The sequence below is a fragment of the Odocoileus virginianus genome, chromosome 17, assembly GCF_023699985.2.
Source record: "Odocoileus virginianus isolate 20LAN1187 ecotype Illinois chromosome 17, Ovbor_1.2, whole genome shotgun sequence".
In the NCBI taxonomy this organism is placed as follows: Eukaryota; Metazoa; Chordata; class Mammalia; order Artiodactyla; family Cervidae; genus Odocoileus; species Odocoileus virginianus.
Window position 1 is genome coordinate 34,003,710 of NC_069690.1, and position 14,052 is coordinate 34,017,761.

The 14,052-nt window shown below is 38.9% G+C and overlaps 1 protein-coding gene across 4 annotated transcripts in view; it reads left to right on the plus strand.

Annotated features, from left to right (window-relative positions):
• SPAG9 (sperm associated antigen 9) overlaps positions 1–14,052 on the plus strand; it is a 153,034-nt gene that overhangs the window by 20,044 nt on the left and 118,938 nt on the right. For all 4 annotated transcript variants that reach the window (XM_020914204.2, XM_020914205.2, XM_020914206.2 and 1 more), the window contains exon 2: positions 12,695–12,815. In XM_020914204.2, coding sequence (XP_020769863.1) covers positions 12,695–12,815 — 121 coding nt within the window. The remainder of the gene's footprint in view (positions 1–12,694; positions 12,816–14,052) is intronic.

Below are 14,052 nucleotides of genomic sequence, written 5' to 3' on the forward strand. Positions count from 1 at the left end.
AAACCTGTTATTTATTTATTTATTTTTTGGTGACTGTGATGCAAGGTTGTGGCATGTTAGTTCCCTGACTATGGACTGAACCTGTGCCCCAACAGGGAAAACGTGGAGTGTTAACCACTGGACCATTAGGGAATTCCCTAAAAGTCCTGTTTCATGCAAGTTATAGTAATAATAAACTTTCTGGAATGGGTCCACACTTCGATATTCTAGTCCTGAAATACATCACTCTTGTATTTTAGCATTCAACTTCAACAGATCTAATATACTGTCATGGTGTATACATAACATGTTCAGTAGTTAAGATGTGTCCAACTCTGTGACCCCATGGACTGTCAGGCTACCCTGTCCTTTACTATCTCCATGAGTGAGTGAGTGAGTGAAAGTTGCTCAGTTGTGTCTGACTCTTTGTGTCCCCATAAACTACATGGTCCATGGAATTTTCCAGAATACTGGGGTGGGTAGCTTTTCCCTCCTCCAGGGAGCCAGTTTTATATAATTAAAAGTGAATTATCCCTTCACATTGATTTTCCTCTGTTTCAGTATTCCATTTCAGATTTTTCTGATTTACTGCATTTCAAAAAATGCTCCTAGAAACTTCCCTGATTGTCCAGTGGTTAAGCCTCCACATTCCCAATTCAGTGCACCTGGGTTCAATCCCTGATCAGGGAACTAAGATCCTGCATGCTACAATTAAGACCACATGCAGCCACATTAGGAAAAGAAACAAAAATTTTTGGTCAGATAAATGATTAATGAATGCTTGATATACCAAGCTTTTTCTGAGATGAAATGCAAATGAATCAAGGTTTATCTTTAGCTCTTGAGCCACCTTTAAAGGGGTATAGGCCTACAGTTTGCATTTCCCCCTTTCCTTTATTAATTTTACATGTTTATTGCAAAAACAAACAAAAAACCCAGCATCTTTAGACTTCCTTCTTTTTTTTTTGTTGGCTTCACCAACCCTATATGTGATCTTAGTTCCTCGAATAGGGGTAGAACCAGAACCGCCTGCATTGGAAGTGGGAAGTCTTAACCACTGGACTGCCAGGGAAGTCTGAAGACTACTTGAGAATAAGGCTATTAAAAAAAGATAAAGTCATCCTAAATCCCATCACTGTTAAACGGCCATTTTAATATAGGCCTCCAAAGCTTTTCTTTTGCCCATTTACTTTTCCTCCAGTTTATATTTGTAGGATCACACTATATAGAGGTAATATATCAGAGCTCTTAAAGTATGGTAAAAGTAACACTCTTTTCATTCATTCTCTAAGGACTTTGATCCACATTGCTAATTTCCATGTTGGTTGTACCAGTTAGATTCCAAATAATGAGATACCTTTACAAATAAATATTCCATATGGTGCACTTGAATACCTCATAGGTAGTTTGCCTTGGTATTTAAAATCTATTCTGTTATTCTGTTCTTGTTAATGTTGTTCTGGTTCAGATCAGTGGCACGGCCTGGAGCTTTCATCTGGAGATCCAGGAGCAACTGGCCACCAAAGGGATACCAGCCCAGCCAGCCCTCCCAGGTGGGACGGGTGGGAGCTTTGGGGCAAAACACTGTAATTGTCTCCTCCTTGGATAAAGAATCAAACAGCCTTACAATCAAGAGAGGGTGTGACCCCCCCAGAACCTGTGGTTTGCAGAACATAGGGAAAGCATCCCAAAAAGGAGATGGGGCTCATCCAGCCATGAGGCTGTGAGAAGTGAGGCCATATGGCTGAACCCCAAGGATGTGCACTCTGAGAAGGCACAATTTACTTTCTGGTGTGTAAAGTTTCAGTTTTCCTGGTTCAGCTCTTGGATTTCACATCATTTGAACTTAAAATTACCCCAAGAGAAGTTAGCAGTGAAGCCCTATCCACCATGTAGACCTCAGTGTGGATGAGTCTGTCAGTTCATTTCCTGTCAGAGCTTCCCTGGCTTCCCTGGTGGCTCAGATGGTAAAGAATCTGTCTGCAATGCAGGAGACCCGGGTTTGATCCCTGGATGAGGAAGATGCCCCGGAGGAGGAAATGGCAACCCACTCCAGTTTTCCTGCCTGGAGAATTCCATGGACAGAGGAACCTGGTGGGCTCTAGACCATGGGGTCACAAAGAGTTGGACATGACTGAGCAACCAACACTTCCTGAGAGAGCAAATTTTTCAAGGCAGAAGAGGTGAAAGGATGAAGGTTACTGAATACCAGGGGAAAGGAAGGGTTATCTCCTTCTGGCCCCTCCTCCAGCTTTGAGGAGGGGCTAGAAGGAGAAAAACTTGCCTTCAAAATTTCCCTGTGTTGGGTCCCCTAGAAACACAGGCCACAGGCTGGACTAAGTGGAAATTTGTACTCATTTAGTGTTAAGATCCTCTTTGCATTGCTGGAAGCCTGAAAGGGAGGCCTGATGGGAGACTGATAAAAGCCTGACTTTTCAATAAAAATGGAGGAAACTATCTGGAAAAAAAAAATCTGTTCTATTACTCATACCACTCTCTCTTCGTTTATACTCAACAAGTGATACCACCATTGTCACTTGTGGTCAGTTCAGGAAGCTTGACTTTTTCCTGAGCTTTCATTCTCTCTTTTCATTCAGTCACCAGTCCTGTTTATCTCCAAAATATCTTGAATTCATTTTCATCTTTCCATCCTCACTGCTAGCATGTAATCATTTCTCATTAATGTGGTTACCTTTGGTCTCCATTCAAATACTCTTGTTTCCTTCTCAGCACAGCCCATTTTCCATATCCTTGCAAACTAAGCTTTTCAAAGTATGAGTGGAGTTCCAACATCCTAATGTGACCCAGTATCCTGTAAGGCTCTATATGATTTGTTCTTTATCTACATTCCATCCTTATCTCAGGCCATTCTCTTTCTCAAATCTCTGAGCTTGCCCATACTGGATTTCCTTAGTTTCTTTCAGTTTGATGAACTTTTTGCTCTTTATAAACTTTTTTTAATCCTTTAGGTCTCAGTTTAAATGTCTCAGAAATGTCTTTAGTCATATCATGTTATTTCCACATTATACACTTTTCTGATATCCTGTCTCTTGAGTCACATATGATTACAGTGTGGTTGCATTGTGTGTGAACTTGAACTATGATTTTTAAAGTCTTTTTTGTATTCAGAGTTTGAAATGTTAAATCCTCGTTTTAGAAAGTCTTGGAGAGAATCACATCACAAGCCTGGGATAAAGTTGTAAACCAAGGTTGTGTTATCCCATGTTGTTATCACTGAGAAGGTAATAGCCTCTACTCAATACTCTGTAATGGTCTATTGGGGAATGAATCTAAAAAAAAAAGAGTGGATATATGTGTATGTGGGCTTCCCTGGTGGTGCTTGTGGTAAAGAACCCGCCTGCCAGTGCAGGAGACAAGAGACGTGGGTTTGATCCCTGGTTTGGGAAGAGCCCCCGGAGGAGGGCATGGCAACCCACTTCAGTATTCTTGCCTGGAGAATCCCATGGACAGAGGAGCCTGGAGGGCTACAGCCCATCGGGTCGCAGAGTCGGACATGGCTGAAGCAACAGCGCAGCACACACATGCGTGTATGTATAACTGACTCACTGTGCTGTATACCTAAGTGAAAGTAACACAATACTGTAAATCCACTTTACTCCAATTAAAAAAAAAGTCTCTCTAAAGATAGAAACAAAGCATTAAAAAAATTGTTTTGCAGTTTTCAACTGTTAATTGTATGAAAGAGACAATTCTGTGGATTGTGAAATGTGTAACATAGTATAGTATACTAATTTGACTTACTTATCATACAAACTATAAGGCTGCTAAAAGAAAAAAAAAAGTACAAGAAATAACAACCATTCCTTATCAGCAGTAACCTCCAAGTAGACAACTATCGTGTTACTTATCTTTGCATATCAGTCTTCTGTCATTTTTTTTTGTTGACACACGGTTTGTGGGATCTTAGTTCCCCAACCAGGATCTAACCTGGGTCCTCTGTAGCGGAAGCAAGGAATACTAACCGCTGAACTGCCAGGAAATTCCCATCAGTTACACATATTTAATGTTTATTTTCCTCTGTCAAATTTCAAGCAGTGGAGCATAGGGACCAGGAGTGTCTTATAATCTGCTACATTCTCATCACCTTAGAATACTCAAGTTGTGTGTTGAAAGGATGGATGGATGAATGGAATCTTACTTGCCCACTTACTACCTTTGTGAATCAGAGGAGAGATTTCCAACTCACTTTTTGGGTTGGAAATGGTTTACCCTTTACATCATTTACTGAAATTCCAAATCCTGAGTTTTATCTCCTTGGGCATGCCGTGATCTTTATGCCTCTATGCATTTACATATGCTATTAACTCTGCCTGTAATGTTTTTACCAAATTTTGTCAGATAATCTATTTCTTTCAAGGTAGCCAGAATGGCTTCTCTTTGTTTTTTATTTAAAGCAGATTTAGTTACTTATTTCTCTGTGTTTCTATTGGCCCTTATACTTGGTTCCGTTGTAGTGCTTAGCGTGTTATTTTGATAACTGTTTCTTTGGTGGCTGTCATGAAGTAAGTGCATAGATTGGTTGAACAAAGAGTTTTTACTTTTTAGTTAATGTGTTATTTGATTTAGTCTTTTGAATGTCATTACTTAGTAGTTTGTAGTAAATTTCTTTGCACTACTTCACTGCCTAGTCTACTTCTGCTGGCATCTGGAAAACAGTCATTGTAAGTGTGTGGTTTTATTTAATTGTGACAATAATTTTTCTTTGACTAGAGAGTGACAGAACAGGCTTCATTCCTATTTTTATGTTGTCTCAGTTTGTGTGTTAATTTGAAAATACAGGAGTAGAAAGCAGACATGTTATTTTGAAATAAGTTAAGATTTTAAAACTTAGGTCAAACATGTTTGTAGTATACAAAGCTATGAAGAGTTTCAGCAGTACACACACACACACACACACACACACACACACACATATGCTAACTAGGCCACGTAGGGTCTCTGAGCATAGAGGAGAACTTTTCATTAGTGTAATCCATGCCACTTAATGCCTAATTATTTTCACTATAGTGAAATATATATGAATATATGGTGAATATAGCATGAGAAGATTCAGTACAGAAAGAGACAGAAAAAGACTCCCATTGGAACCAGGAGTCTATATCTTTTTTTGTGAACAGTCTTATTTTAGCAGCTGATTGAATTTCATAGCACTCTATATTTCTAATTTCTTTCTTAAACTTTTATGTTTTTTGCTTTCACATTATTGCCAAGTGCCATATAGAAGCGCCAGGCCATTTTCTGAAGTTTTTTTATACTTATTATCAGTGTTGTTCTTTTGAATTATCCTACCCTATAGCAGCTTCTTTTCTCAAGATTATCTGTGATATCAGAGATATTTCATGAAACAGTGGCTCAAAACTAACCTATTTGACAGATACATTTTTCTTGGATAACAGTTTTGAAAATTTCAGTCATTTGTTACTTTTTCTTGATTACTCTTTGAAGTCTATTGTGAAGTGTTTGCCCTCCCAGGCTTTCACTGCCCTGTTGTGATCAGTTAATGTGCCTTATCAGAACTGAGGAATATTTATTTTTGTTGTACAGTAGGAATTAGCATTTTAAAGGAGGGCAGCAGCTGCACATTTCCAAACCAAGATTTAACACACATTTAAAATTTGGATTTTTTGGAGTACTCCTTTATGTAATCATTTTTAGATTAATACTCTATAGAAAAATAGACAGTGGCTGCTTCAGGCTTCCCAGAAATCTCTGAAATATGAAATATTTTCATAGAAAAGTAGAGGGCAGGATTTGGGAAGGGCAGACCCCTGAATGATTAAGAACCAGTGTGTCAGATGTTGGATGTTTCAGGCTTCAAAGATGAGGAAATACTGGCTAATAAAATGAGAAAATAAAATAGCTCTTGAGGGAAAGTAGATGAATATATAGGATGCTTTCAGTTTCTTGTGATAGAAACCAACTCAGGCCTCTATAAAAATAGAATTTATTGGCTAACATAACTGAAAAAAAATAAAGCAATTGGGAAATGCTGGCTCTAGGAAATATTGAATCTAAGACTCAAATAGTATCTCTAATTAGGGTTCCTTGCTGCCCCTGCCTCATGTTCTTTGTTTTCTTTTATATCGATTTTGTTTTGAGGCATACTCTTTCCATCTGTTGAAAAGGATGTCTCTTCAGCTGAAAAGAGATATAATTCTTTCCAAAAACTAGCATGTGTCCCAGAGAGAGGACTCTGATCAGTCTGGTTCAGGTTGTATGCCCAGACCTAGGGAGATGGAGTCCTCACTAGTCAAATTGTATGAGCTGAATAGATTTAGCATAAAACTGGGGGAGAAGTTCTTCAAAGGAAGATAGTGTGTGCAGAATGTCTACTACAGTGATTGAAAAGTTTCAGGATAGATGAAGTAGGTAATAGCAAATTTCATATAAGAACTAGAGTGTATTTAGTGATGTTTATTTCCTAACAGAATCAACCCTGTATATTCATTGGAAGGACTGATGGTGAAGCTGAATCTCTAATATTTTGGCGACCTGATGCTGGGAAAGATTGAAGGAGAAAGGAGAAGAGGGTGGCAGAGGATGAGATGGTTAGATAGCATCAACAACTCAATGGACATGAATTGGTGCAAACTGGGTGATAGTGAAGGACAGGGAAGCCTGGCATGCTACTTGTCCATGTGGTTGCAGAGTTGGACATAGCAACTGAACTACAGCAACAAGTTTATTTGTGAACTATCCATTTTTCTATATGGGCTTTAGTTTTTTTACTCTGAAGATTTTTTCATTTATTCATTCATTTAACAAATATCTGAGCACCTGTTGTGCACCATTGTCATTCTTTGCCCTGGAAATACAACAGCAAACAAAACAAATCCCTGCCCACCTGAAACCTGCATTCTAGTGAGGCAAGGCAGGTTATAAATAAGATAAATTACTGAAATATATAGGACCCAGAGACCCCACAGAGACTGAGCCAGAACTGTGTTTGAGTGTCTCCTGCAGAGGTATGGGTCAGCAGTGGCCTGCTGCAGGGGCAGGGGCTCTGGGTGCAGCAGACCTGGGTATGGCATAAGCCCTCTTGGAGGAGGTTGCCATTAACCCCACCATAGAGCTGCCAGAACTTACACAGGACTGGGGAAACAGACTCTTGGAGGGCATAAACAAAACCTTGTGTGCACCAGGACCCAGGAAAAAGGAGCAGTGACCTCCACAAGAGACTGACCCAGACTTGCCTGTGAGTGTACTGGAGTCTTCAGCAGAGGCATGGGTCATCAGTGGCCTGGTTCAGGGTTGGGGGCACTGAGTGACTCCTGTGGTGGAGGTAGTGAAGATAACGGCATGAAGGAGGTTATCTTCATTACCATTATCTTCATTACCTCCACCATAGTTTGGCCTCAGGTCAAACAATAGGGAGGGAACACAGCCCCGCCCATCAACAGGAAATTGCATTAAAGATTTACTGAGCATGGCCCTGCCCTATCAGAATAAGACCCAGTTTCCCCCACAGTCAGTCTTTCCCATCAGGAAGTTTCCATAAACCTCTTATCCTATCCATCAGAGGGCAGACAGAATGAAAACCACAATCACAGAAAACTAAACAAACTGATAACACAGACCACAGCCTTGTCTAAGTCCATGAAACCATGAGCCATGCCTTGTAGGGCCACCCAAGACAGATGGGTCATGGTGGAGAGTTCTGACAAAACGTGGTCCACTGGAGAAGGGAATGGCAAACTAATTCAGTTTTCTTGCCTTAAGAACCCCATGAACAGTATGAAAAGACAAAAAGATAGGACACTGAAAGATGAACTCCCTAGGTCAGTAGGTGCCCAATATGCTGTGGGAGATCAGTGGAGAAGTAACTCCAGAAAGAATGAAGAGATGGAGTTAAAGCAAAAACAGCACCTAGTTGTGGATGTGACTGGTGATGGAAGTATAAAGTCTGATGCTGTAAAGAACAATAATGTTATGTCCATGAATCAAGGTAAATTGGAGGTGGTCAAATAGGAGATGGCAAGAGTGAACATTGACATTTTTAGGAATCAGTGAACGAAAATGGACTGGAATGGGTGAATTTAACTCAGATGACCATTATATCTACTACTGTGGGCAAGAATCCCTTAGAAGAAATGGAGTAGCTCATAGTTAACAGAAGAGTCTGAAATGCAGTACTTGGATGAAATCTCAAAAATGGCAGAATGATCTCTGTTCGTTTCCAAGGGAAACCATTCAGTATTACAGTAATCCAAGTCTATGTCCCAACCAGTAATGCTGAAGAAGCTGAAGTTGGACGGTTCTATGAAGGACCTACAAGACCTTCTAGAACTCAGGTCCAAAAACAATGTCCTTTTTATTATAGGGGACTGGAATGCAAAAGTAGAAAGTTAAAAGAGATGATTCTACACATGCACATCACCAGATGGTCAATACCGAAATCAGATTGATTATATTCTTTGCAGTCAAAGATGGAGAAGCTCTATACAGTCAGCAAAAACAAGAGTAGGAGCTGACTATGGCTCAGATCATGAACTCCTTATTGTAAAATTCAGACCTAAATTGAAGAAAGTAGGGAAAACCACTAGACCTTTCAGGTATGACCTAAATCAAATCCCTTACTATTATACAGTGGAAGTGATAGATTCAAGGGATTAGATCTGATAGAGTGCCTGAAGAACTATGGACGGAGGTTTGTGACATTGTACAGGAGGCAGTGATCAAGACCATCCCCAAGAAAAAGAAATCCAAAAAGGCAAAATGTTGTCTGAGGAGGCCTTACAAATAGCTGAGGCAAATAACTAAAGGCAAAAAAGAAAAGGAAAGATATACCCATTTGAATGCAGAGTTCCGAAGAACAGTAAGGAGAGATGAGAAAGCCTTACTAGTTAGTGATCAATGCAGAGAAATAGAGGAAAACAATAGAATGGGAAAAACTAGAGATCTCTTCAAGAAAATTAGAGATACCAAGGGAACACGTCACACAAAGATAGGCACAATAATGGACAGAAACGGTGTGGACCTAACAGAAGCAGAAGATATTAAGAAGATGTGGCAAGAATACACAGAAGAACTATACAGAAAAGATCTTCATGACCCAGATGACCGTGATGGTGTGATCACTCACCTACAGCCAGATATCCTGGAATGTGAAGTCAAGTGGGCCTTAGGAAGCATCACCATGAATAAAGCTAGTGGAGGTGGTGGAATTCCAGTTGAGCTATTTCAAATCCTGTAAGATGATGCTGTGAAAGTGCTGCACTCAATATGCCAGCAAATTTGGAAAACTCAGCAGTGGCCACAGGTCTGGAAAAGGTCAATTTTCAGTCTAATCCTAAAGAAAGGCAATGCCAAAGAATACTCAAAGTACTGCACAGTTGCACTCATCTCACATGCTAGCAAAGTAATGCTCAAAATCCTCCAAGCCAGGCTTCAACAGTATGTGAACTGTGAACTTCCAGATGTTCAAGCTGAATTTAGAAAAGGCAAAGGAACCAGAGATCAAATTGCCAACATCCGTTGTATCATGAAAAAAGCAAGAGAGTTCCAGAAAAACATCTACTTCTGCTTTATTGACTATGCCAAAGCCTTTGACTGTGTGGATCACAATAAACTGTGGAAAATTCTTGAAGAGATGGGAATACCAGACCACCTGACCTACCTCTGGCGAAATCTGTATGCAGGTCAAGAAGCAACAGTTAGAACTGGACATGGAACAACTGACTGGTTCCAAATAGGGAAAGTAGTATGTCAAGGCTGTATATTGTCACCATGCTTATTTAACTGATGTGCAGAATATATCATGCAAAATGCCAGGCTAGATGAAGCATAAGCTGGAATCAAGATTGCCAGGAGTAATATCAATAACCTCAGATACGCAGATGACACCACCCTTATGGCAGAAGGTGAAGAAAAGCTAAAGAGCCTCTTGATGAAAGTGAAAGAGGAGAGTGAAAAAGTTGGCTTAAAACTCAGCATTCAAAAAACTAAGATCATGGCATCCAATTCCATCACTCATGCCAAATAGAAGGGGGAACAATGGAAACAGTGACAGACTTTATATTTTGTGCTTCAAAATCACTGCAGATGGTGACTGCAGCCATGAAATTAAAAGATGCTTGCTCCTTGGAAGAAAAGCTATGACCAACCTAGATAGCATATTAAAAAGTGGAGTCATTTCTTTGCCAACAAAGGTCTGTCTAGTCAAAGCTATGGTTTTTCAGTAGTTATGTGTGGATGTGAGAGTTGGACTATAAAGAAAGCTGAGTGCCAAAGAATTGATGCTTTTGATCTGTGGTGTTGGAGAAGACTCTTCAGAGTCTCTTGGACATCAAGAAATCCAACCAGTCCATCCTAAAGGAAATCAGTCCTGAATATTCATTGGAAGGACTGGTGCTAAAGCTGAAACTCCAATACTTTGGCCACCTGATGCAAAGAACTGACTCATTTGAAAAGACACTGATGATGCGAAAGATTGAAGGTGGAAAAGGCGGTGACAGAGGATGAGATGGTTTGATGGCAACACCAACTCAGTGGACATGAGTTTGACTCAGCTCCAGCACTTGGTGATGGACCGGGAAGCTTGGCGTGCTTCTTGCCCATGGGGTTGCAATATGTCGGACGTGACTGAACTGAACTGCTAGTGTTTTAGATGAGGATAAGTGCAATAAGAACTGCTAGTGTTTTAGATGAGGATAAGTGCAATAGAGGAAGAAATAAGAGAAGTAGTGAGTGGGTGTTGCAGTTTTAAATATGATAGGTAAAGGAAGTCTTAGTAAGAAGCTAACATTTGAACAAAGATGTTAAGGAGGTGAGGGCAGAGTGAGCCATTTAAATATCTGAATGAAGAGTATTAGAAGATAATGTCAACAATTAAATTCAAATGTCCATTTCTGACACCAGGGGAAGAGAGAATTGGGGATAAAACAATCATCTCAGTGATTTTATACTTCCTATTCTATGCATATGTTATTTTTTCTGGATAAAAAGTTTTTAATTGCTGTTAATATATTTGTATCAGTTAACTATTACTGTGTAGCAAACCATCCCAAATCTCAGTTATTTAAAGCAACAAGCATATAATAAATGTAAAAAAAAAAAAGATGATGTCAAATAAGTAAGAGGATGATTGATTATATTGGTCCTGCAGAGGCTACAGTTAAGGACTTTGGAAGAATGAAATCTTTTCCACATATGAAAGTATTTTCAGCATAGGCATACATTAATGTGATTTTTTTAGAAGGGTCACCCTAACTACTGTGTGGAAAATGCATTGTAAAGGGGCACAGGTGAAAGTAGGAGGCCAGTTTGGAAAATACTGCTGCTGTACTTATCCAGGCAATGGATAATGGTGGCACAGAGCAGGATGGTGATGAAGATGATGAGAAGTGGTCAAATCTGAAGGTAGATTTGCCAGTGGATTGGATTGAACTAGAATTTTGGGCCTGAACAATTGACCACAGTAATTTAATGAGCTAGTTAAGACCCAAGAGGAGCAAGCTTTGACATGTTAATTTAAGGTTCCTTTTTTTTTTTCTTTAATTACTTATTTATTTTTCTCTGCATTGGGTCTTGTTAGGGAGAGTGGGAGCTATCTGTAGTTGCAGTGAATGAGTTTCTGTCATTGTGGTGGCTTCTCTTGTTGTGAAGCACCAGCTCTAAGGAGTCCTCAATAGTTGTGGCCTGAGGGCTTTAGGACACTGGGCTTAGTTGCTCTGCAGCATGTGAGATCTTCCTGGAGCAGGGCTTGAACCCTGGCATTGGCAGTTGGATTCTTATCCACTAGACCACCAGGAAAGCCCTAAGGCTCTTATTAGACATTCAGATGAAGTCCAGTGGGCATTTGAACATTGCAAATCTAGAATTCAGATCTGGGCTAGAGACTGAGTTAGAAATTTGGAGGTTGTTAGCATTCATTTAGCATGTAACGTTATGGTCACTAGGTAATAAGAAGAAACAACGAAGAAAAAGTTGTTCAGGGACTGAGCTTGCTGGTGTTAAGAAAGTGGGGACAAGAGGAAGAATGAAGACCAAGAAGGAGCAACCAGCAAAGTGGGAAGAAAACAAGGAGAAGATCAAATTGGGGGAAAATTTTTTTAAGGAGAAATGAGTAGTCAGTTGTCAAATAATGCAGATAAAACAATTCATAAAACAAGATGAAGAGAGATATATTGATAACTCCATAATGAGAGTGATTTTAGTAAATTTGATTAATGGAGATATTTCTAGCACATGCTAGCACGTGATTCAGGTAATTTAGAAGACTGTTCATTATTCAGAGAATCATTTAGTATATGTTTATTGATATTTCATTACTCTGTACTTTTCTGTTTTACATATTATAGGCTAAGTTAAAATGTATATATTTTCTTTGAAATGCATATTATAATGAAGTAGATACATTTTCATAAACATTATTTTGTCATCTTTTCACTTCTATATTTGGAGACTTTTAAACCTTAATTAAAAAAAAAAATTTTTGGCCATGTTGTGAGGCATGTAGGATCTTAGTTCCCCTGACCAGGGATCAAACCCATGCTCCCTGAGTGGAAGTATAGAATCTCAACCACTGCACTGTCAGGAAAGTCCCCTAGACCTTTACATCTTTACCTTTACCAAACATGAGATTGTTTTGAGTAGTTAATGCCTAATTGTGATTCTTGATACCAAGAAGCATGGGAGTTTATAATGTTAAAAAGTTTCATTTATCTAATGAAAATAATATATTTTTCTTTATTAGAAATTCATTGAATTTGAAGACTCTCAAGAACAAGAAAAAAAAGATTTACAGACCAGAGTGGAATCTTTAGAATCTCAAACAAGACAACTTGAACTCAAGGCCAAAAACTATGCTGACCAGAGTAAGTAAAATATGTTAAAAGAGTGGAATGACTCATCCTGACATTTGACTAGGATTCCAAATATATGCTTGGAATTGTCACCCCAGACTCAAGAGAGAGATCTGAGATCTATTTTAGTATTTTTTGTTCACATTTTCATGTCGTACCCATGTCTGCAGGAATGGCCCAAGTCAGATACCTATAGGACTCTCTTTTTCACTTTACCTCTCAGGTTTTGTTTGTAGTTTACATTGAATAGTAGTTAACATTATACTGTATCCATTATACAGGATTCTGGAGTGTGTACATGTGGATCATATCTTCAAATTTTAATCAGCAACACAAAGTTCCATTGGTTTCTGTATTGCTTTGAAATTTAAAAATTAAGAGGAACTCTAGCTTCGGAGTATGTATAAAAAATTACTGAATTCTCTTTCATTGCTCTCTAATGGAAAACTGAGGGCATTTAGGGCTATTAATATAATTTCATATATTCTTGATTCAAAAATAATGATTGTTTGTCATTCTATAGACAAGTCCTCCCTTTGTCTAATGAAAGTGTACCTAATTAAGTAAAAATTCAAAAAAGAAACACCATGGCATATTTTCATGTTTAATTCAGGCAGGTTGCTCTCCAGTTTTTTCTCCCAGAATTGTAGACTTTTAGAATTCTAGGGAACAAGAGATGCCCAGCTGTTACTCTTCCCACATCACACTTTATGGTCATATAGTGACACTGCTGTAAAAGGACTGGCATTTATGAAGAATAACTTTATCAGGCTTAGAATGTGTGTAATAACTGCTTCTTTTAGAACTCTGGAAGAGTTCAGTAGAGCTAAACCTAGAATCATTGGGATTTTGCATTTTAAGCATTTTAGAATTCAAGGAGAACTCACATGGCTCTTAAGCAGATGTCATAGAAGGGAGCCAGTGGATATTTGGTAATGGAAGAAAACTAAAATGAGACAAAATGAGTGATGTGTCATGTCTTTTAGGCTTGTAGACACCTGGAGTGCTGTACTGTTCCTTTGTTATGCATGAATCCTAACTTGATTGTGTTTTCATATCAGGGACATATTTTAGAACAAAACACTAAAGCTACAGTTGGGACAGAACTATCCTCTAATTCTTTTACCTGTACATTTTCCTCTTAACTTCTGAGAAGTATCGAGTATTGTGTAAGAAAATTTTCTTTTGACTTTGAAAGGAACAGCCTGTCTAGAATCTTTTGATGCATTAAATAAGCTGCTTCTGTGAT